At 41.1% G+C, this 25,743-nt stretch overlaps 1 protein-coding gene across 1 annotated transcript; it reads right to left on the bottom strand.

Annotated features, from left to right (window-relative positions):
- Nucleotides 1-1,668: 1,668 nt before the first annotated feature.
- On the bottom strand, nt 1,669-11,457 carry LOC126272050 (uncharacterized). The gene is made up of 3 exons (XM_049974565.1): nt 11,371-11,457; nt 4,791-4,993; nt 1,669-2,119 (listed from the first exon to the last, which is right to left on the bottom strand). Exons 1-3 carry the CDS (start codon nt 11,383-11,385, stop codon nt 1,909-1,911), a joined length of 429 nt encoding a protein of 142 aa, XP_049830522.1. The 5' UTR covers nt 11,386-11,457; the 3' UTR covers nt 1,669-1,908.
- Nucleotides 11,458-25,743: the final 14,286 nt, after the last annotated feature.

The following is a 25,743-nucleotide window of genomic DNA, read 5'->3' as shown; positions in this document are numbered from 1 at the left end:
GCGTGAGGTCTCCACAGTACATCGATGTTGTCGCCAGTGGTCGGCGGAAGGTGCACGTGCCCGTCGACCTGGGACCGGACCGCAGCGACGTACGGATGCACGCCAAGACCGTAGGATCCTACGCAGTGCCGTAGGGGACCTCACCGCCACTTCCCAGCAAATTAGGGACACTGTTGCTCCTGGGGTATCGGCGAGGACCATTCGCAACCGTCTCCATGAAGCTGGGCTACGGTCCCGCACACCGTTAGGCCGTCTTCCGCTCACGCCCCAACATCGTGCAGCCCGCCTCCAGTGGTGTCGCGACAGGCGTGAATGGAGGGACGAATGGAGACGTGTCGTCCTCAGCGATGAGAGTCGCTTCTGCCTTGGTGCCAATGATGGTCGTTTGCGTGTTTGGCGCCGTGCAGGTGAGCGCCACAATCAGGACTGCATACGACCGAGGCACACAGGGCCAACACCCGGCATCATGGTGTGGGGAGCGATCTCCTACAATGGCCGTACACCTCTGGTGATCGTCGAGGGGACACTGAACAGTGCACGGTACATCCAAACCGTCATCGAACCCATCGTTCTACCATTCCTAGACCGACAAGGGAACTTGCTGTTCCAATAGGACAATGCACGTCCGCATGTATCCCGTGCCACCCAACGTGCTCTAGAAGGTGTAAGTCATCTACCCTGGCCAGCAAGATCTCCGGATCTGTCCCCCATTGAGCATGTTTGGGACTGGATGAAGCGTCGTCTTACGCGGTCTGCACGTCCAGCACGAACGCTGGTCCAACTGAGGCGCCAGGTGGAAATGGCATGGCAAGCCGTTCCACAGGACTACATCCAGCATCTCTACGATCGTCTCCATGGGAGAATAGCAGCCTGCATTGCTGCGAAAGGTGGATATACACTGTACTAGTGCCGACATTGTGCATGCTCTGTTGCCTGTGTCTATGTGCCTGTGGTTCTGTCAGTGTGACCATGTGATGTATCTGACCCCAGGAATGTGTCAATAAAGTTTCCCCTTCCTGGGACAATGAATTCACGGCGTTCTTATTTCAATTTCCAGGAGTGTATCTCTGTATTTGAATACGCACGACTATGCCACTTGCTTTGGCGCTCCAGCGTAATATCGCCTTTCATTCACAGTTCGCTTGAAACGTACGAATTTTTCATCCCCTGCAGAATCTGAAAATGTTTTATCACCAGAAGGCTGACAGTTCTTAAAATTTATGGAGTATTGTGCCGTCTGGAAACAGTGACTTTCCAGTGCAGGGCAAAAAAAAAAAAAAAATAAATAAATAAAGTGGTTCAAATGGCTCTGAGCACTATGGGACGTAACATCTGTGGTCATCAGTCCCCTAGAACTTACAACTACTTAAACCTAACTAACCTAAGGACATCACACACACCCATGCCCAAGGCAGGATTCGAACCTGCGACCGTAGCAGTCGCGCGGTTCCGGACTGAGCGCCTAGAACCGCGAGACCTCTGCGGCCGGCTCCAGTGCAGTGCAGAGAGTATTGAACAGGAAGATAGCTATGTAGCATCTGATGTCTATAAATCAGTTATCTGGAGTGCAGAAGGTACTCCCACAATAAATATGATGATAGGAATGTCGCTGCTTAAAAGTTCAGAAGTAGATCTTGCATATTGAAACAAAAATTTTTGCAATAAAAATTTTGTAAATATACTGAAGTTTTATTTGTTACATCAGATCATATCTCAGCTCTCTACATGGAATTGTTACATAATGGTGCAATTATTTTATACAGTAGGATGTTCTTATTCATTTGATGAAGGTGGCTTACATGCATATGTAATTATGATGCACCACAACACTGTATGCGCATATAGATTACACTGTGGAATTGGCTATCTGACTGAGGTTTGCAGGTGCTGATAGCCCACCACAGCCGCTTACTTTTTCCAGGCAGGCAGCACACGGAGGGCAGGTACAGGTGCTGCCGCCACTACAGGTGCGTACGGATACGTGTAGTAGGGATACGTGTAGGCATACGGGTAGTAGTAGGGCACTGTAGCCACGGCTCCTTTAGAGTCCGAGCGGGCCAGCTGCGACGGCGCTGCCAGGGGCACGTAGTACGGCCAGTAGTAGGATGGGTACGGCGTCCTGAAAATGACAAACATCTCTTGTCTGAAACACATCCAGAGTTGGCGAAAAATGTGTTCCTTCCATCTTCTTTCGACAGTTCGCAGCATTTCCGTATTGCATCATTTTAGTTCAGCTTCTGTTGTGTACTCTAGCAAATGATCCAAATACAAGAACCCTGTTCACGTTTAATACATCAGTTCCTGCTCCAAATGTCTTACGTGATTCTTGTTATTGTTGTCCCAGAAGCTAAATAAAAACAAATCCGCCATTTTTGTCACCCTGGCATCTCACAGCATTTTTTTCAAAATCTGCAAACCATCAGAGCATAGTGAGCCAGTCACATCCACTTTAGAGCCCAATAACCAGTAGTTCCCCCACTGCCTCACCCCTGTTTCATTTATCCAGCAGACAGGATGTTATGTCCAGACCGCTGTAGCCCACACCCTTCTCTGCGTTGTTTTTGTCTTCAGTCCAAAGATTGGTTTGATGAGCTCTCCATGCTACTCTATCCTGTGCAAGTTTCTTCATCTTACAGTACCTACCGCAACATACATCCTTCTGAATCTGCATAGTGTATTCACCTGTTGGTTTCCCTCTACGATTCTTAACCTCCACGCTTCCCTCAATACTAAACTGGTGATCCCTTCAAGCCTTACAATGTGCCCTACCGACTGATCCCTTCATCTAGTCAGATTGCGCCACAAATTATTCTTCTCCCCAATTCTGTTCAGTACCTACCCACTAGTTACATGATCCACCCGTCTAATCTTCAGCAATCTTCTGTGGCACCACATTGCAAAAGCTTCAGTTCTCTTCCTGTCTAAATTACTTATCGCCCATGTTTCACTTCCCCACATGGCTGGCTACATTCCATACAACTACTTTCAGAAAAGATTTTCTGACACTTAAATCTATACTCGATGTTAACAAACTTCTTACCAGTCTACATTTTACATCCTTTCAACGTCGATCATCATCAGTTATTTTGCTGCCCAAACACCAAAACTCATCTACTACTTTAAGTGTCTCATTCCCTAATGTAATTCATTAAGCATCATCTGAGTTCATTCGACAATTCCACTCTCCTTGTTTTGCTTTTGTTGATGTTCATCTTGTATCCTCCTTTCCATTCAACTGTTCTTCCAAGTCCTTTGCTGTCTCTGACAGAATTACAATGTCCTCGTCAAACCTCAAGGTTTTTATTTCTTCTCCCTGGATTTTAATTCCTACTCCATATTTTTCTTTTGTTTTCTTTACTGCTTGCTCAATATACAGATTGAATAACATCTGGGGTAGGCTACAACCCAGTCTCACTCCCTTCCCAATCACTGCTTCCCTCTCATGCCCCTCGACTCATAACTGCCATATGGTTTCTCAACAAATTGTAAATAGCTTTTCGCTCTGTTATTTGACCCCTGCCACCTTCAAAATTTGGAAGAGAGTATTCCAGTCAACGTTGTTAAAAGTTTTCTCCGAGTCTACAAGTACCATAAACGTAGGTTTGCCCTCCCTTAACGTATCTTCTAAAATATTTCATATGGTCAGTATTGCCTTGCATGCGTTTGCATGTCTACAGAGTCCAGCCAGCCTTAATGGCCGAGCGGTTCTAGGCGCTTCAGTCTGGGACCGCGCGACTGCTACGGTCGCTGGTTCCAATCCTGCCTCGGGCATGGATGTGTGTGATGTCCGTAGGTTAGTTAGGTTTAAGTAGTTCTAAGTTCTAGGAGACTGATGACCTCAGAAGTTAAGTCCCTTAGTGCTCAGAGCCATTTGAACCATTTTTTTTTTTACAGAATCCGAACTGATCTCCTGAGGTTAGTTTCTACCAGTTTTTCCATCCGTCTGTGAAGAATTCGTGTTTGTATTTTGCATCCATGAGTTATTGAACTGATAGTTTGGTAATTTTTACACCTGTCAGCACCTGTTTTCTTTGGAGTAAAAATTATTAAATTCTTCTGGAAGCCTCAGGGTATTTCATCTGTCTCATACATTCATGGAGCCTTGTTTTGATTTGTTTCTTTCAGTGCTCTGTCAAATTCCTCACGCAGTATTGTATCTCTCATATCATCTTCATTTACGTCCTCTCATTTCCATGATATTGCCGTCAAGTACATCACCCTTGTACACGCCCTCTATAGACTCCTTCCACCTTTCTACTTTCCCTTTTTTGCTTAGGACTGGTTTCCCAACTGACCTGTTGATATTCGTACAGATGGTATTCTTTTCTCCAAAGGTCTAATTTTCTTGAACTTGGCATCTGTCTCACATTCTTATATTTGTCCTCTAGCCATTCATGCTTAGCTGGAATGGTTATCCTGGAGAAATTATCTATTCAGATACCCACCACTCGCACGTATCTTTTTGTAGCGTAACCTACATTTTGTTGTCAAGTGATTTAATGTACTGGTGTATGAAGTGCACCTTTGTCACAAAGCAACTTCCTCATCATATCCAAATAAGAAAAACGGCTATAAAGTGCCGCAAATATTTCATCCATTCCTTAAGTTATGTCACGTAAGAAACAGTGAGAAGATATGAAAGATGTTACAGGAATGGAATCTCCCTTACTCTATCTACTAACGGTTGGGTCAAGGTAGAGACAAGCTTCCATTCTGATTGCGTTCGCTGTATTAGAGCTTAGGAAGTTACTCTGTGAAGTGCAGTGATGGATGAGTGGACTGGTACTCACGGGTAAATGGGGGCTGCTGGGACGGCGCTCCTCTCACCGACGTCGACTGCGCCTGTCCTGGAGCCGAGCTCCACCCCCTCCCCCTCCACCTTTGCCACTACAGGCGCCATCTTGTCCTCCATTTTGGCCACCACTGTGACGGGCTTCTCCTCCACCTTCACTGCCTCCTCCGCAACGGCCGCACCCACCAAGACAACCAACAGCTGTCAACATGACGCAACCCTATGGTTATCTTTGTACACCTACAGTTACAATCTGGAAGGCACCTTCACATATGTACAGGAGGGTTCTTCGTCTGCTGCTGATCTGCATTATGCTTTATCATATACGTAAGTAATAACTCCATCTTTTGAAACTGGATATTTCATTTGTGTGTACCAAACATATTACACGTAATCGTGCCAGGAATACTTAGTGGTCTATAATATACAAGAAAATTATTTAACCACACGTATTTTGACAACAGATCTGTAGTGATTCATCGCAGCTCCTTTAATTGTCTAAATATTTACCACTAAATTGTTGTGTTTTTACACGTCATTTTTGTGCCATTTTTAAATTGTGTCTATGATAAAGCATAATTGAAGTGGCAACTGAGGATAAATGGGAGCAGATATTGATAATACTGTTTGTGACGATACGAGGTAGTACAGATGAGCTCAAACTAGTAGTGCATCGGCTAAACCAAATATGCACGAATACAGTCTTAAAATTACATTACATAAAGCAAAATTTATGACTTTTTTGACAAATACTCAGTACAGTCACTGGTAGTAATTAACAACAAAATGATTGTTCATATATCCCTTTTTAAATATCAAGGGTAGCATCATGATCTATGAGCATGATAATGATGCAGATGTTAAGTTGCACAAATGTAAAGCAATATGTGGAACAATAAACAGAACATCTGAGTTAACTTTGGCGCAATTTTTAAGTCAGTATCAAGAAGTAATACATATGTATGCACATGGCTCCAAAACCAGATACTGTGTCGGAAGCGTGACTGCATATCATGTTTGCACAAGTCTGGGTTGCTCAAATAACAAACAGAGACAAGTAATGTGACCGTGACGCTAGAAACTCTTCGTTTCTGCTTGCGGATGACAGCATCATACTTCCTACTCACTTCAGTGACCCTTCATCTGCTCTGACAGTATCTTTTTAGCGTCCGTTTGACTGACGACTCTATTGTATAGACCTACAGGATCATCAAAATGTTGGAATCAATGCGTGAAGGAAGCAAGTCCATTAATTTCGCTTGAGTGAAGTCACACAGTGTAATCACTGCCAATGAAGCTACGACCAATTAGCCAAAGAAGCTGTCTCGGCAGGTCACACCATCTGATCTAACAACTACGGATTATCTGTATGTCCTATAGTATGCAGACGCATGACAGAAGCCCGGCAACGAAATTGGGAGGAAACAACAAGGCACAAAGGTAAGAAGGACGTACTAGTTCATCTGACGGTCTCCTGTTCCACGAAGTCTCATAAATTCAGTGCTTAGGAAACTCGTCTTTCTAACAGGCAGACTCAGGTTTAATGACGGATGTTCCCGCAAACATCTTAATAGGCTGCACGCCGTAGAGATACCTTTCCGCTGTTGCGGAGAGGAAAATGACGCATATAGCTTTTTCTGTGGGCGTCCCAGACTATATAGAACTACTACAATCCTTTTACAAGAACTTGTGCACCTTGGTCATCCATTCCCTAACTCTACGACAACTTTATTGGCAACACAGGACTCCTGCCTTTCTAAGAGATGTACAGATTCGCGGTTGCCGCAAGTATCGAAGTCTACACCGCCATATCACTGAGAACTGAGTGCATGAAAGTGTTCTACAACTAGTGGTTTGTAACTGTGCGTGTTCTTTCTACAACTTCTGGTGTGCGTCCAAACAAACAAATATTCTAACACCAATTTTCAATCAACGCCTGTATATTTCTTGTAAATATGAACTGGTTGTATGGTGTATGCCAAAGGCCAAAACACTAAATAAAGAAGTTAACCATGAAGCTATAAAAGTATAAAAAAATCAAATGTTGTAAAACTATGACGACAATGTTACATGGAATCGAGAGGCAGATAAATGAAAAGACAGACGACAACAAAATACAAGCAGCAGCTCAAGTGATATTCTTGAATGGAATGAAGGGCGGCTCAAGAAGGAAACTAATCGGATTTTAAAACATTCATAATGAGTAGAAAGTATGTTCTTTTAATGAGAAGATTATTGAATTCAGAGATATTGGGAAGCAGATGTGAAGAGAGTGAGACATGAAAGGCTCCCGCAGGAAGTCATGAACGAAGATTCGAAAGAAAAGACAGAGGCAGACGAAGGAAATGGTGGATATAAAATTTGCGAAGCCGACAGAGGCAGACGCCTCGTGCCTGCATGTGAGGCGACGATCACTGTTACTTCTCATATTTACTGCTCCACTCCAGAATCATGAGCGGGAAGAATGGCTGTCTGTGACTGATGGTAAGGCATCGAATTTATCTGATTTTCTCGCCTCAGTTATTTCGCGAGATATGTGTCGCAGGTAATAATATACTGCTTGATTTCTCTTGGAACTTGTTTTTTCTGAGTCTTAACAGTAAATCTCTCGGTAGCGCACAACGCTTTTCCGCTACCATCTGCCAATAGAGATCGATGAAACCTCTGAGACGCTCGTCTCTTATTTGAATTTCCTCCACATTCTGTAGCAACCGTAGCGCGTGAGTCTCCTACACTGACGATCGGTTGAACTATGCTGTTTTAACCTATGTCCTCGGACCGAGCGAGGTGGCGCAGTGGTTAGCACACTAGACTCTCATTCGGGAAGACGACGGTTCAATCCCGCGTCCGGCCATCCTGATTTAGGTTTTCCGTGATTTCCGTAAATCGCTCCAGGCAAATGCCGGGATGATTCCTTTGTAAGGGCACGGCCGATTTCCTTCCCCGTCCTTCCCTAAACCGCCGAGATCGATGATCTCGCTGTTTGGTCTCTTTACCCGACCCCCAACCCCCCTACCTCCTCGGAAAATAATAAACATTTTCTTTGGATTCCGTCTGTCAATTTCATCCTGGCATCCGTCTTGCCTACAACTAGTGTGATGTAGTTTTTTTTCGCTTTAAACTACCCCTGAAGGTCTATAGGGAAAACTTCAGGATTTCAACAATAGCAAAACGAAAATCAAAGTCCCCACGTATTTTATTTTAAAAATTTACTATTGCAATAGCCAATGATTCTTCATCCTTCATTCATTAGACAACCAACGTGGCACGAATACCTGGAGCAACAATATTAGCACCATCCCACAGAATGTCATATCACTGAACTAATAGAATTTAACAGTAATAGTCGCCTAATAAGCTGAAATTCGCAACGCACGGTAGCATACTTTACCTAATAATAAGATTAATACAAAAGAAAGTAGCGATTGTTTTGTGGTTAGTATCGAAACTGGAAGAAACCTGTGTGATCAAGGGCTCTAAATCGCCAAACATAGCAGCGTACTTTCTAGACAGAATTTTTCTTTAGGATTTAATAAAAGTTTCTCGTATTGCTCTCTGTAAGTTCAGTTTTGCTTCATTCAACTTGTGTTTACCAATGAGGCGCTGGCTTCGGTCAAATCTGAGTACAAGCGCGCTTTGCTTTTTGAGGACTTTCGAAAGTGGATACTGAATTGCAGCGGGTTTTTTCCATCACATTTAACGAATGCAAGAGCGATAGTTTTTGCTTGGTTCACAAGTGTCTAAATATTACCGTATAAAATTCTTGATTTTCATCCACTGGCTTCGAAACTGTTTATATATTAAAAGATATTAAAATATTTATAGTTTTATCATTACAAGTATTGTGACGTGTATCATGGTTGTACTACTTTTTAACTGAATCATTTAAAATATGTGACATACGCCAGAGAAGTTACTGGTTTCAAAGACAAACCAGACTTTTTCTAGATGAATCTAAGTAAAAACATTCACGTAACAAACCAACAATGTTCTAAAAGAGAATTAAATTCAACGTACAACAAAACTTTACAGTGTGCTGGTTGTAATATATAAAAGGACAGTATAGTTTTATTATTAGAATGACTATTAAAGTCGCTTTCACATTTTAGTAAATTATACGAAGGTCACAGGTTGTTCCGAGTGCAGGTAGAACTTAAAATGCGCAGGATAGTTAAACGATTTTGCATAGATGGCACTGAATGTAAATAACTAATCTTTAAGTGCCATAATCCAAACAAAAATAATTCCAAAAAATTTCCATTAACAACCGCGGGGATCAAGGAACACTTTCCACGTACACAGAATATCTAAAGTTGTTTTCTTTACATTATGCATTCCTGTGACACTGCAACTGTTCCTTCAGCTTCAAATACCACAATCCAGAAAGTGTTCTGATCTCCCACCACTCCTGTAACCTCTGGTTACGAACCCGTTGACATTCCAGAGGCATACGATGGTCAAACTCTGAAATAGTCGTCAGTGATGCTGTCCATTTTAGCGTTCACTTATGCTGCATCTGAGATATCCATATGACCTTGTTAATGCTATTACAATTTGCCTTCCTCTCGCCACAAGTAGCACAGTAAACACAGGAGACGCTAGAATTACAGCAAGCAACGGGCTGCTATTTTTAGCACAATCGCTCGCCAGAATAGCATCATCCAATGCAGCAAGTTGAAATGTCTGTGAGATCGCTCACTGAAGCAGGTGTGAGAATGACTAACAACAGTAAAACCTGGAACTTAACAAAACTCGTATTCGGTAAGGACGTTGCTGCAATGTAGTACGACAATGACTAAAAGGAACAAAGAGAAACGAGAAACGAAAATAAGTGCGAAAGTAACAAACGTGACTGGCTTGTCTAGCAGCTTTTCAAGCGATGCCATAGAGACTAATTTTCATCAACAAACGTGTTCATATATTGTTTTTCAGTCATTATCTCTACAAACGCAAGAGTCTCTCTTAACAACAAAACATCCACCGTCTTTTCTTGGCGTCTTCCTTGGACGGGAGAGAAGGAATGTGGCGTACAGGATATGCATCCGCAACGTATCTTTAGTTGTATAGTTTCATACCTTAACGATTTGTGCGTTCTTTCTGAAAACCATTTTGTGCTCCAGGGCAAGGGACGTTAATGTGTGAATACTCTATGTGCGTGTGGTTCCCTCCTTGTTTACCATATTATCACTCTACATATTTCGCTATACGAACTGGTACATAGAGGCGACCTATTCCTCGATAATTCTTGTTTGTATTACTAGGAACAAGTTTCTAAGGCAGTGACATGGTGATAACTGAAAGAGTTTTTCATACCACTATGTGGAAGACTAAAACTGACTCTAAACGAACTGCAGTTTCGTGCAATGATTCATATGATACGTTGACGTTTAAAGTAACGAGCACGAATTTCGTGAATGTTAAAAAAAAATGTTACTTCATGGTCACATGCACGATAAAGCTCTGAGTTTTTCATGTCGCTTACTTGCTTTTTTTCCTTTTGACCCTTTGGCACCCATGTATCACGCAATTACTACCGGCTACTTTGGCATGACCATTTTTGAAATTATAGACATACATACACGATTGTGGAAGTCTAAAACTGATTCTAAAAGAACGGCATTTTCCTGCAATGATTCATATGATATGCTGCATTTAAGCAAATGAATTCCGTAAATGTTAAAAATATATTACTTCATGTGCACGTGCAGGATAAAACTCACATTTCGCCATCATCTCTCCATCGTCCAACGCAATGTCGGTAACTCTTACTAAGCAACTGAATTCCGGTAAACAAGATTTCATGTGAGAACTATGCGACCATTCCTGCACTGCATGATGGGCCTTTTCATTCGAACACAGCTTTTTGCCACCCAAAAGCTTCTTCGAGTAGTCCAAATCACATGGAAATCGCTCGGGGAAAGACTTGGTGAGCATAGTGGATGCGAAAGTAACTCAGACCTCAGGTTTGTGATTATCACAGGTGGTGTTTGGAGGGGTCCGTGGATTATGACACATGAAGAAAGAAAACCAGGTCGAAGATGATAACTCCCAAATGAGGGCCAGAAAAACTTTTCTACTGATTACTGCTATTCGAATTTATTTGGTTTGGACTACGAGGAACGACGACATTCCTCACTCAATCTCAAGAGCGCCCCTGCGATGGTTTTTTTGTGGGGGAGGGGGGCGGGGGACTTAGCAAGCCGTTGGAGTATGGAGTAATTCTAATGATTTGGAAGACTAATGGTGACATACAAAGTTCTAGTTCTGCTCCTGTCAAAAACCCAAGTGATACCGACTTTTAAATGATTTTCTTGAAAGAAAAACAGCTGATTACATTATGTTTTTTCCTTTTGCTGAGAGCTTTGCGGGGACGGAGGGGGGGGGGGGGGGGCTAGCCACCGGCTTCCGGCTTCGGGTGTCCTTGCACGATCTGTTCGTTTCTCTTTTACATGAGTATTTTTACATCATGTACTGAATTTGTAATGGAACTAGCAGGACACGATACTGAACAAAGCTGCAAAAGAGTACCAAAATCACATCTTAAATTGTCTTAAAATAATCTTGTACTTGATACTTACGAAGAACGCCTTCATGGTGGTTAGTGAGAGTCGCTACCGTTTCGGAACTGAGAAGCTGATGTCCAAACAGAGCGTCCTGTGGCACATATATATAGCAGTAGTCGTTACCCTAACTTAGTCTCGTATCTTAATTGTCTCTCTACTCCGGGCCATCTACACCTACAGCGGGAAAATTTGGTCATCAGATAGGTATTTTGTGTGACGGGGTTGCGGGCAACGTAAATCCCGCAATGAATGAAAACTAAGATAACTAATGGAGTTTTCTGTTGCGGCTAGGAGCCGTAAAACCCAGCGACAAGGAAATGGCGCCGAAATACCTAATTGACATGAACAGCTTCTCCCACAGCCTTCATGTCCGTTTTCTTCAACTAATTTGATGTTTCTATTTTGTTTAATTTTCTTTTTAATTCATTATTATATCTTCGACTTTTCTTTGGTGAATACAATATTCGCTTGTATAATGCAAATTTTTTTGTTATTGCATGATGAAAACTGCAAAATGTAAAACCAGTTTTAAAATACTGAGTTATAGGTCTCTAAATATTCAAAAAATTAACAAAAAAGACTTTAGAGACACACGGAGACGACTTTCTGTTATCCGCCAACTGCAACCACTATACGTCAATGGATGTAGGTCTCGGAAAAAGTCGTACATTTCTTATCGCAGAATGTCAATGTTTTCACTTTCTATGGAGAAGTCAACTCGAACAATGCAGTAACCAAAGTTCCAAGGATGAAAGAAAACTTTACGCTAAATCGTGGCGTGCCTTGTAGAGAAGCTTACAGCAAACTATCACTACCTTTTATTTTATAAATAATGCAAAAGCCAATATCGCTTAAATACCTAATATAAAATTTGCAGAACGAGTAGTGAATTTAACAGATATCGTTTTTAGTCAACAAGAAGTGGAGTTGCTTAGCAAAGCTTTGCAATACAGTATTCCCCAAAATTGTAACTCTAAGCAAGTTACCGAAGTCGTTGCTCAAACGAAAATAGCGTGACAAGTAGCACGTTTTAAAGAGAATGAAGTAATGGCCACAGCTACCAAGGTAACTAAGATATTGGAAGATAGTAAGAAATTCCGGACTCAAGTAAGTAAAGAATGTAATACATTAAATTGTACAAATCAAAAATTGGTAGAAAATCGCGCTATTGCGTTCCCAGCAGATAAGTCTAAGGCCACAGTCATCATTCGGGAAGCTATGTTTCCAAAACAGAGCATTTTTTTCGCGAAAACAACATCAGGCAGATGACTAAGAATCCAATTAATAAGTTTAATACGGAAGTTAGGAAAGCAATAGATCGGTCATATTTTTTGCTGGATGATAAAACTAGGCGTGATGGCAGTCGAATTACGTAACTTTAGGCCCCAGGTTAAGTCTCACAAAGCAGAAAAAAGCATTAGGCCGACTGTGGATGGAAGGAAAGCTCCTAATTCCAAGTTGACAAATATCTTAATAATAAGTTGACAGAACTATATGTGTTTGAAAACTCTTACTGTTTAAAGAATAGTTATGAGTTGGCAAGTTTCCTTACGGATGTAGCAGTACCAGAGGGCGGATGTCTGGTATGTTTTTATATAAAAAATTGTATACTAATATTCCAATTAAAGAGTGTTTTGAAGTGGTTAAGAGTAATTTCATAAAGCACTGTAAGCTGAGCCAGGCCGAACTTGTGATTTACCCATCTAATCTTCAGCATTCTTCTGTAGCACCACATTTCGAAAGCTTCTATTCTCTTCTTATCCAAACTATTTATCGTCCATGTTTCACTTCCATACATGGCTACACGCCATACAAATACTTTCAGAAATGACTTTCTGACACTTAAATCTATACTCGATGTTAACAAATTTCTCTTCTTCAGAAACGCTTTCCTTCCCATTGCCAGTCTACATTTTATATCCTCTCTACTTCGACGATCATCACTTATTTTGCTCCCCAAATAGCAAAACTCCTTTACTACTTTAAGTGTCTCACTTCCTAATCTAATTCCCTCAGCATCACCCGACTTTATTCGACTACATTCCATTATCCTCGTTTTGCTTTTGCTGATGTTCACCTTATACCCCTTTTTCAAAACACTGTCCATTCCGTTCAACTGCTCTTCCATGTCCTTTGCTGTCTCTGACAGAATTACGATGTCATCTGCGAACCTCAACATTTTGATTTCTTCTCCATGGATTTTAATACCTACTCCGAATTTTTCTTTTGTTTCCTTCACTGCTTGCTCAATATACAGATTGAATAACATCTTTGGGAGAGACTACAACCCTGTCTCACTCCCTTCCCAACCACTGCTTCCCTTTCATGTCCCTCGACTCTTATAACTGCCATCTGGTTTCTGTACAAATTGTAAATAGCCTTTCGCTCCCTGTATTTTACCCCTGCTACCTTCAGAATTTGAAAGAGAGTATTCCAATCAACAATGTCAAAAGCTTTCTCTAAGTCTACAAATGCTAGAAACGTAGGTTTGCCCTTCCTTAATCTAGTTTCTAAGATAAGTCGTAGGGTCAGTATTGCCTCACGCGTTTCAACATTTCTACGGAATCCAAACTGATCTTCCCCGAGGTCGGATTCAACTAGTTTTTCCATTCGTCTGTAAAGAATTCGTGTTAGGATTTTGCAGCTGTGACTTATTAAACTGATAGTTCCGTAATTTCAACATCTGTCAACACCTGCTTTCTTTGGGATTGGAATTATTATATTCTTCTTGAAGTCTGAGGGTATTTCGCCTGTCTCATACATCTTGCTCACCAGATGGTAGAGTTTTGTCAGGACTGGCTCTCCCAAGGCCGTCAGTAGTTCCAATGGAATGTTGTCTACTCCGGGGGTCTTGTTTGGACTCAGGTCTTTCAGTGCTCTGTCAAACTCTTCACGCAGTATCGTATTTCGCATTTCATCTTCATCTACATCCTCTTCCGTTTCCATAATATTGTCCTCAAGTACATCGGCCTTGTATAGACCCTCTATATACTCCTTCCACCTTTTTGCTTTCCCTTCTTTGCTAAGAACTGGGTTTCCATCTGAGCCCTTGATGTTCATACAAGTGGTTCTCTTATCTCCAAAGATCTCTTTAATTTTCCTGTAGACAGTATCTACCTTACCCCTAGTGAGATAAGCCTCTACATCCATACATTTGTCCTCTAGCCATACCTGCTTAGCCATTTTGCACTTCCTGTCGATCTCATTTTTGAGACGTCTGTATTCCTTTTTGCCTGCTTCATTTACTGCAGTTTTATATTTTCTCCTTTCATCAATTAAATTCAATATTTCTTCTGTTACCCAAGGATTTCTACTAGCCCTCGTCTTTTTGCCTACTAGATCCTCTGCTGCCTTCGCTACTTCATCCCTCAAAGCCACCCATTCTTCTTCCACCGTATTTGTCTCCCTCATTCCTGTCAATTGCTCCCTTATGCTCTCCCTGAAACTCTGTACAACCTCTGGTTCTTTAGTTTATCCATGTCCCATCTCCTTAAATTCCCACTTTTTTGCGGTTTCTTCAGTTTTAATCTCCAGTTCATAACCTATAGATTGTGGTCAGAGTCCACATCTGCCCCTGGAAATGTCTTACAATTTAAAACCTGGTTCCTAAATCTCTGTCTTACCATTATATAATCTATCTGAAACCTGTCAGTATCTCCAGGCTTCTTCCATGCATACAGCCTTCTTTTATGATTCTTGAACCAAGTGGTATCTATGATTAAGTTGTGCTCTGTGCAAAATTATACCAGGCGGCTTCCTCTTTCATTTCTTTGCCCCAGTCCATATTCACCTACTACTTTTCCTTCTCTTCCTTTTCCTACTACCGAATTCCAGTCACCCAAGACTATGAAATTTTCGTCTCCCTTCACTATCTGAATATTTTCTTTTATTTGATCATACATTTCTTCAATTTCTTCGTCATCTGCAGAGCTAGTTGGCATATAAACTTGTACTACTGTAATAGGTGTGGGCTTCGTATCTATCTTGGCCACAATAATGCGTTCACTATGCTGTTTGTAGTAGCTTACCCGCATTCCTATTTTCCTATTCATTATTAAACCTACTCCTGCATTACCCCTATTTGAATTTGTGTTTAAAACCCTGTAAGCACCTGAGAAAAAGTCTTGTTCCTCCTGCCACCGAACTTCACTAATTCCCACTATATCTAACTTTAACCTATCCATTTCCCTTTTTAAATTTTCTAACCTACCTGCCCGATTAAGGGATCTGACATTCCACGCTCCGACCCGTAGAACGCCAGTTTTCTTTCTCCTGATAACGACATTCTCTTGAGTAGTCCCCGCCGGAGATCCGAATGGGGGACTATTTCACCACCGGAATATTTTACTCAAGAGGATGCCATCATCATTTAATCATACAGTGAAGCTGCATGCCCTCGGGAAAAATGAATAGCTTACTATATGTAAATTCCTGACTTCCATATATGAATAAGGGAAAATCATAATATGTAGTTTCATATGGCGCTAATATGGATAATGCCTTTGCTTCAGATGCTTTTACTCTGTAATTGAGGTACTTCATAGTATGTATAGTATGCATAGCATGTATAGTATGTACAGTAAGTGTTCTTTGCATGGGTATTTGATTAGCAGTAATAGTAAATTTGTATTGTAGAAGTGATGATGATGAGGTCTCATACTCCGAGGAGCGTAGGGGACGATGCGGGAGACCCGCACCACCGACTAGGCAAGGTTCTAGCGCAGGTGCCGGACGGAGTGGTCGAGCGGTTCTAGGCGCTACAGTCTACGGTCGCAGGTTCTAATCCTGCCTCGGGCATGGATGTGTGTGATGTCCTTAGGTTAGTTAGGTTTAAATAGTTCTAAGTTCTAGGGGACTGATGACCTCAGAAGTTAAGTCCCATAGTCCTCAGAGCCATTTGAACCATTTTTGTCTAGCACAGATGGTGTGCCATTGCCGTCCTTGTCATTTTCATGCTGATGATGAAGATGACAACAACACTTAGTCATCTCGAGGCAGTTAATATCGCTGAACCGCTGGGAATCGAACCCGGGACCCCGTGCGGGGGAGGCGCGAACGTTACCACAAGACCATGAGCTGAGGACATTGTAGGTGTAATGAATGGTTATACCGTGGGACTGTATGTGCACTGCTGGGACAGCCGGCCGATTGTGAACCACTAGAATCGCAGCAGCTAAATCTGTGCAGAATAGGGCAGTTTGATGCCGATCGTTATTAGTCGAGCAGTGGTCATGTACCAAGTAGTTTTATCTTGTGACTTCGGTTTTACATATCTGATGGAAAAAAATGACCATGGGAGCAGTTGTTTTTTATTTTTGTGACAATGATTTTATATCAGTTAGTCTGCCTCATGTATCGTTATATCCAAATGGTTTATAAATATTAAGCTACATTCAAGTGTGTAGTACTGTACTGATAGTAATGTATATAGTGTAACTCATGTAAGCCCTCCCTCAAACCTGTCAACTTATATCTTGACATATCCGATGATGACACTTTAGTGTGTTCAAACCGGTCATCCAGTAAACAGTATTTAAGCGATCTTGGCTTTTGAATTATTTCTACAACAGAGTGATCGCCCCACTACACACTATTATTACTATTTCATTAAGACCTGCCTCCTTGAATTTCTATTGCAGGCCATTTGAGACTAATGACGCTGACGCTATAAAGGGTGATTAAAACGATGCACACAAAGTGAAATACTGAGAGGAGCCGGCCGCTGTGGCCGAGCCGTTCTAGGCGCTTCAGTCCGGAAACGCTCTGCTGCTACGGTCGCAGCTTCGAATCCTGCTTCGGGCATGGATGTGTGCGATGTCCTTAGGTTACTTAGGTTTAAGTAGTTCTAAGTCTAGGGCACTGATGACCTTAGATGTTGAGTCCCATAGTGCTAAGAGCCATTTGAACCATTTTTTTCTGTGAGAAATCGACATGCAATAATTTTAGAATAGGAACTTATGGCCTTTGTAGTATCTTGAGCCAGTGCAAACTTTGGCCTTGTTGTTCCTGGCATTCCAATCAGTTTACACGAATTGGAAAAATTCTTTTAAAGTCCGTCCCATGAACAAAGTGTAAGAACTAAAGAAAAACGTCGATTATCCAAAGTAACAAATAACCTTGTAATTGCAGAAAATGATTGAACTCTGAAATTGAGTTAAAATAGTGTACGGAAAAATAAATGTTATTATGTGTTATCTATGTATTGCAGTAGCCCGGAGAGAACACGTTCTATAAAAGCCGCGACACTGAACTATGTCTATGATGCTAAAGAACAGTGGTCTTTAGTCTTTTTTTCTGTTCTGGAAGCGAAAAGCTACGTACTTTTCTTGTGGAGGTGTATGTAAGTGTTTTCACACGTAGTTGTGTGTTCCTTAATTTCATTTCTCATCATGTGAGTTGATGCACAGGATAATAATATAAGAAAACTGATGCGGAGATTCTTTTGGCCATCTGTCTTTCGTTTGTCGTAATGGCGCACAGACAACCATTACGTTAAATTTAGAAACGTTGATTACTTGCGGCCTTCACTCGACAACATAAGCAGAGAAATTAACTTCAAACAGTTTTGCTTACTATTTGAAAGTCGTTACATTTAAGGCAGGAAGTTTACAATTCGAATTTAACTGAGAATAAATTTCAAAGCTCTAGCCTGTACCAGCATTAACATCTTTGCTCAACAATATTCAGATAACAGCTTTCATGAAAAAGTGAAATAATTTTTATTAAGTTACTCAGAAGCACTTCACCTTTAAAACATGGTCGTAAAGGATCTTACTATTATCATTGCAACAATATAGCTGCGTAGCTGGTTGTATCGTCTCTCCGTAGTACTGTCTTATATCAGGCAATATATATACATTTTTGTTCCGACAAGCTACGTGTATGGTTCATACTGGGAGTGCATTTGTATTAAGAAGCGAACTTTCTCAACGCACTAATTCATTCTGTTTTTGCCTACGGAGCGCATTTCATTGCTGCCAGCATATAAAACTAGCCGTCCATTCTAACTTTCAAAAAGCCATAAGAGAACTTGTTGAAACACTCAGATACATGTTGGAGGACAATATAACCTACTTTAAGTTCAACAAAGATTATGCACTGTTTATGGTGTGTACTTGATTGAACACATCTAGATGGAGCACCTGCACTTTCCTGTGGAAGTACTTGGCGTAGTCAATGGTACATACGCAGGCGTTGGATCGGAAGGGAAGATCCAGTTACATGGCCACCTCGCTCCCATAACTGACGCCTTCTTTTTGTGGAGGTAAATCAAAAGCCTCGCGTACGTGACGCCCGTTCGCCACGAAGAAACACTTCTAGCGAGAATACTCGCCTGGTGTAGAGGACAGCGTTGTACCAGAGTCTAACATACGTGTTAAGAAACTACGTACCAGAGATTTTCTGCAACTTCGCTATTGCAGCGACGCCAAGCGTCTGACCTGTATAAACATAACATACAGCGAAACGGTTGTGTGTATATTTAGGAAAGGAAGAACCAAATTAAAAATGTGGTCATGTTTTGGAGCTTATTGTGACGCTATAACTTTTAGCACCAATCAAAACCTAATCCAGAAATATCTTTGTTTCGGTTTCCAAATGATGCCAAGAGGCAGGTCACTAATGTTACGAATAACAAATGCTCATTTTAGGATGACTAGTTATACTTTCTGGCACGCGAGAAAATGTTCTACTTTTCCACTCACTCGTAGTGTCTTCAGAGTGAGAATAGTAAAATCTTAAAACTTTCATACTGTACGGTTCATACTGGGAGTGCATTTGTATTAATAAGCGAACTTTCTCAAAGCACTCATTCATTCTGTTTTTGCCTACGGAGCGCATTTCAATGCTGCCAGCATATAAAACTAGCCGTCCATTCGAACGTTCAAAAACCCATAAGAAAATTTATTGACACACTCAGATGCATGTTGGAGGACAATAGTAAAATCTTAAATGTCTGGGCGTTTCCCGATTGCAGATAAGCGTCGACAGCGTTTTCAGTAGGACCTGCTTAGTTTCATATTTCAACTTCACAAAAAAGTATAGGCCTACATACCGGTATGTTTTTGCAGTTACCTGTTAGATTGAGTAAAGAAACGCGCAGTTGCAAGTAGTTAGTATGGTCGAGTATAAACAGCCAAGAAATTGTTAAAAGTAACATCTCATAATTGAATTATGCTGTATTGATACGTGGCTGCTAACACGTCTATTGTTAGTTGCATGTACAGGGTGAAAAGTATTTAAACCGACAAACTCTGGGAGCTTGTAGGGGACATCAAAACAAATATTTTTCCCTAGTGTCATTTTTTCCTATGAGACTTGTTTAAACCGGTGGAGGCCGTATTACGATCTTCAGTTGTTAGAGGGCGTATTACGATCTTCAGTTGTAGGCAACTGCTGTCCACCAGTGTAGTAGTGCATTGCCTCTGTTTACTAATGGGGTGATACACCTGGAGTGAGTACACTGACATGCTTGGTGCGTACTACGTAGCGCACCACAACGGACGAGCTGCACAGCGGGTTTATCAACGACAATATCCTAATCGCTGTATCCCGCATCATACGACCTTTGCTGCTGAGTACCAACGTCTGCGTGAGACGGGGTCATTTAGTAGATTACCTGGACAGGGACGCCGTCCCAAGAACGCTGCAATTTGAGGAAGCTGTCTTGCAGCATGTGGAGCGGGATCCTTCAATCAGCACTCGTAACATGGGGACGAATCAGACGAATGTGAGAACAATCCTTCCAGACCAATTGTTACGTCCATTTCACTTACAGAGTGTCCACAACCTGGAACCAGCTGATTATCCACCCAGAGCACAGTTTTCGCCGTGGTACCCGGAAAAGTGTGAAATGCATCCTTCATTTCCATCCTCTGTGTTTTTTACCGATGAAGTAACGTTTGGGGGTGATGGAGTCTTCAACACGCACAATTCGCATGTTTGGAGTGAGGATAACCCACATGCCTTGGTGAAGTGCGGTTCTTCGTTAATGTGTGGGTCGGTGTTGTTGAGGACTGTTTAATTGGGTCGTATGTGCTACCTAAGCCATTATATGGCAGGCACTATTACAATTTTCTCGCGAGAGCATTGCCAGAATTGCTGGAAGAAGTCCCGCTCCCTACAAGACAACGCATGTGGTTCCAACATGACGGGGCGCCGGCACATTTCAGTCGTCGTGTGCGTGGATTCCTGTACCGACGGTTCCTAGAAACGTGGATTGGCAGAGGTGGTCCTGTACCATGACCTGCTTGATCACCAGATATGTCCCCTCTGGAGTTTTTTGTGTGGGGAGAGATGCGCAGCCTTGTTTACACAACTCCTGTTGCATCAGAAGAGGATCTGGTTGCCCGGATATTAGCTGCAGCAGGAACAATTCAGGATACTCCTGGGGTTTTTGTCCGTGTCAGACAGAACATGATCCGACAGTGTAATCTTTTTTTACGTGTCAATGGAGGCATTTTTGAAAATCTAATTGAAATTGGGTTGTGTTAATGTGTTGTCTCTTGGTCATAAAAAATGGAAAAGTGTTTGTTGGTTTAATTAATTTTCCGCCAGATAAATCTTCCTCTACCAGTTTAAATACTCCTCATAGGAAAAAATGACATTAGGGAAAAATATTTTTTTTGATGTCCCCTAAAATCTCCCGGAGCTTGTCGGTTCAAATACTTTTCACCCTGTATACAGTTTTTGACATCTGCCGTAGACAAATACAGCACAGTGGTTCAAAAAATCAGTTTATGCTTGCGGCAATCCTTAAATCTGTATCTCTCACAAGGTTTCACTTTATAGCTGTTATAATTTGCATTTGGTGCGCGCATTTTTTTACAAAATCTATGCACATGTTGTGTGTCTTGTTTTTGTAACTAAATGCCTAGACAATTTGAAGGACAGTATGATGATCAGATTTTATTTGAAACCACAAACTGGAGCATCATGGTAATTCCATCAAAAGAATTGCATCTGGCTATGGGAGCTCTTAATGGATTCTCAAATAGCAGGGTAACAATAATAATGTAGACTGTTCAACAAATTTCAGTTTTAGTAAAGAAAGATGGAGGGAGCATTCCAGAAACAGTTTTACTACAGTGTAAAGTTGCAGAGGAAACCATTGAAATGTATATTAATTTCGTAGGTATGGAAAGGTGTTTTACAATGTAGGATGAAATAAAATGTTTTCCCTTTTGTAAACAGTATGGTACCGATAACAAAGAGAGACGGATAACAAACTCACTTCCTTTCTTCAAAGCAATTTTTAATAGTATGTTATCACAGATTTATATAAAAAGTAAAAGCCAGTACAGGAAAGGTAGAACACAAGAACTTTCCTTGTCACTACTGATGTTTATTTTGTACTTTGAAAAGCGAATCAGTGAAGTAAAGGTCTACCATAGTTTATCAAGTACAGAAAGTTAGCATGATACAGTTAACTGATGATTCGGCAGTGGTAGGTGAAAGTAAGAGGGAGTTTGGTTTTGTGCTAATTGTAATGGAACATGTGCTAGGTGTAGTTTAAGAAAGACACGTAAATAAAAAGAAAGCCTCACAGGTGGACATTATGGAGGACTAAGTGTTACATCTGGGAAAGAGACTCTTGAAGCGGAATACGCATTTTCATACCTGGCAAGTAGTAAAGACAGATATGATAGGCACACGGAAGGCACAGAAGCAAGGAAAAGGCTAAAAGGGCGTTAATAAGAAGAAGCGTTTATAAAAAGTATCACCTAATCTCCTGAATGTAAAAACTGTGTCTAATGTTGAATGTATTAAAATGAGTGCGAACTCCGCTAAAACTAGTGAAACAAACTACAATTGGCCCAAAGCATCAGACACTACGCGCCAAGTACGCATATAAACGATCACATGTATTTTTTATTTTAACATTTATTGAAGGAACAATGTTACACATTCCAAATACATACTAATTACATGTACTAACCATGCACACATGTTATACATGAAATGATGTAAAAAACAGTTTGATCATTGTAATTATACTGATGTTAAAGTAATACATCTGAAGATTGTGTTACTAACTAAATTACCAGAAATAATTAACTTGAACATCAAGAAAAGTTCTTTAAAAACATCCAAACTTCTTCAACCAAGAATAAATAAAAAAAACAGCACTTTGAATTACATGTGCTCCAATCTTTACAGAAGCATAAACAGCACTTTATGAAGGATATCAGGAAGCTTTTGGGGTAATTTTTAATATATTAATGAACACAAGGTTGTATTAGAACTTAAACAATTCATTTCCCGTCTTAAACGATTTTCGACGATACGTTTACGGCTCTGCTATTGTGAGCTATATGTGTTACACTACAATGATATTTTGTTATTATGGACTGACATTAACAGGAGATGGAATATTACTTTAATATAATTTACTATTCGTACTGGAAAATTCCCCACCACGCTTAGTGACTAGGAAATATGGAAGTAATAGCATTAAAAATTTCAAGTTCTTCGTTTGTACCGTGCTGTTCTTCTGTCTCTACAACTAGCCGCTTGGAGCGCTAGCATCGCTTCAGCTGTTGCACTCTTTGTAATACAGAGTTTCGAAACCGTTTGTCTTAGACTGTGATTGAGTCTTGGTACCCTTTTCAGACTTTCACCTCTAGCCAGTCCTGTAACAGAAGTTTAATAATTTGCTTTTCCATTTTGAAATGATAGCTTTCATTTTATGGGCACTAAGTCATTTTCTGATATTACAAAAAATTATTCCCGAAAATTAAGGTTTTTCCAATTATGAAAAACTGTTTCTCGGTCAAATATGGTCACGTAGCTAGGAACAAATATTCTATTCAAATCTGAAAGTGTCGCAATCGAAAAAATCTTGTCAGTGCTGTATTTTTTACTCCTACGTGTTACATCATTACTCTACTACACACCAATAACCAGTAAGTGAAGTCAAGGGGAAGTATTATGAAAAACCAGTAACAAAATAAATACAATCTGGGATAGAAACTATTGGAAAGTAACAAAAATTTCCATTTTCAAACAGGCAAAATTGCTTAGGCGTTAAAGAAACTCAGTTCATTTACAAGCATCGTATGTATCTGGTAAAACACTTTCCTCTGTTTCAAGACACAAGATGGTGGACTACCGACGAAGTATGGCTTAATTGTCGACGTGTTATATAAACAGTTCTAAAAATATATAGAATGTTCCTCACCATAAAATACTGTAACTGAAGAGTTAATAATATATTAGAAACAGCTTTAATATACTATGCAGCACTTGAAGATGAAGAACGCGAAATATTTATGGATGCTGCGTGAAACAGAATCTCATGTCTAACAACAACCGAAACTGTAGAAAATGGCGGAAACTGCTAATGGCGGTCTCTAGTGCGTATTCCTTCGCATGATTGTAAAATCAGTAACTAGACTGAAATACTGGCCAAAAAACATCAGTGTTCCTATAGGTACAACACTCTCTCCTTCTTGGTAGAGTGCATTAGTATTTTCTACGAAAGTGTTATGCCTGTGTTGAATATGGTGGTAACCATTTTGAACACCCATAATATACAACATTGTTAAGTACACAGTACATTATCTTTGCTGAACTTACGGCACGTGTGCATTGAGTGTCCTTAGTCCCGGCATTCCAAAACATTCACTCGGCCAAGATTACTTTCAAGGTTATAAACTCCTATGCAAAAGCTGTATTTCAGCTTCTCTACCAACCCCTTCAATGCGTGTGCAAAACTTTTGAATCCTGAAACTTCCTGGCAGATTAAAACTGGGTGCCGGACCGAGACTCGAACTCGGTACCTTTGCCTTTCGCGGGCAAATGCTCTACCAACTGAGCTACCCAAGCATGACTCACGCTCCGTCCTCACAGGTACTGGCAGAAGTAAAGCTGTGAGGACGGGGCCTGAGTCGGGCTTGGGTAGCTCAGTTGGTAGAGCACTTGCCCGCGAAAGGCAAAGGTCCCGAGTTCGTGTCCTGGTCTGGCACACAGTTTTAATCTGCCAGGAAGTTTCATATCAGCGCACACTCTGCTGCAGAGTGAAAATCTCTTCCTTTTGAATCATCTTGTATTAAAATTCATCACATAGTTGTTTGTAACAAAACAAGATGTTTATTATAATATAATGGATACAGCGAAATTAGATGAAACTAATTTAAAGTAGTATATATCTTTTAACGTATAAAGATAAGAAATTAAACCACATCGGTGTACTACTATTTTATCTCTTTTCCACACACGTTCATGTCCACCTATGTAGATCTGCAGTGAGCGTGTCTGGCTGCTATGCTGGATTCCATTCCTGCTAATGCCAGGGGTTTCTCGGTAGGAAGATTGGAACAGGGTGCACTCAGCCTCGTGATGCCATTTGAGGGGCTACTTCAGTGAGAAGTAGCTGCTGCAAAGTCAAGGAAGCCAACAACTCCCGTACCGACCCCATTCCACCTCATGTCGCGTCCATTGAGGCCATCGGCAGACGAAGACATGATGGTCGGTGGGTCCCGACTACCCCATAATGGTGAGAATGTGGACCTATGCTTTGCTTTGCAACACATGTTCATGATTTCATAAAAGTCTCGCAAACACTTCGAGTCTTACGAGATACTCATGTGTTTCAACGTAAGTAAATACGTATACTATGTCTATTCTATTCTGTTCACTCCAGCTGGTGTGAGATTCGTAACAATCTCCGTGGGTTCGCGAGGGTTTCCATTATTCTAATAAGAGGCATGTTTTTTAAGCTAGTACCGTTTTGAAATTTAAAAAAACATGCTAATATGTCTCAATAATTTTATATTTACATGAAATCCTGTATCTTAATCTACGCACTGACGCCATTACAGACTGATTCTTCCTTGTTTATGTTGTGTACTGAGTGTTTAAGATGCCTCCGATAATCGTGAGTCCCGCCGACTGTGAAGTACGGGATATTATAAGATATCTTAGTGCTAAAGGCCTAAAAGCCATCGATATTCATCGTAAGGTCTGTGCCGTTTACGGAGAAAACATTATGAGTGATGGAATGGTAAGAAAGTGGGTGAGAGCGTTTAAAGATGGCCGCACAAATGTGCATGATGAACAACGGAGTGGGCGTCCTTCGGTTGTTAATGAAAGTTTGGTGCAGGAAGTGGACAATAAGGTGAGAGAAAACGGACGCTTTACGATTTCCTCCTTGCGGGATGACTTTCCTAATGTTTCTTGTAGTGTTTTGTATGGCATTGTGACCGAACACTTGAATTTCCGAAAATTGTGCGCACGTTGGGTACCGAAAATGTTGACGGATGTGCATAAAACCAAACGTTTAGACAGTGCATTGACTTTCCTTGAGCGGTACTACAACGACAGTGATGATTTCTTAAGCCAAATTGTTACGGGCGATGAAACGTGGGTGGCCTACGTCACACCAGAATC

This window comes from Schistocerca gregaria, chromosome 5 (genome assembly GCF_023897955.1).
Source record: "Schistocerca gregaria isolate iqSchGreg1 chromosome 5, iqSchGreg1.2, whole genome shotgun sequence".
Classification (NCBI taxonomy): domain Eukaryota; kingdom Metazoa; phylum Arthropoda; class Insecta; order Orthoptera; family Acrididae; genus Schistocerca; species Schistocerca gregaria.
The sequence above is the reverse complement of the archived record's forward strand: the minus strand, read 5'-3'. Positions and strand labels throughout refer to the sequence as shown.

Coding starts and splice junctions, on each gene's coding strand:
- LOC126272050 (XM_049974565.1), bottom strand. Junction 2,120..4,790: donor CCAGCAGCCCCCATTTACCC/GTGAGTACCAGT, acceptor TGTCATTTTCAG/GACGCCGTACCCATCCTACT.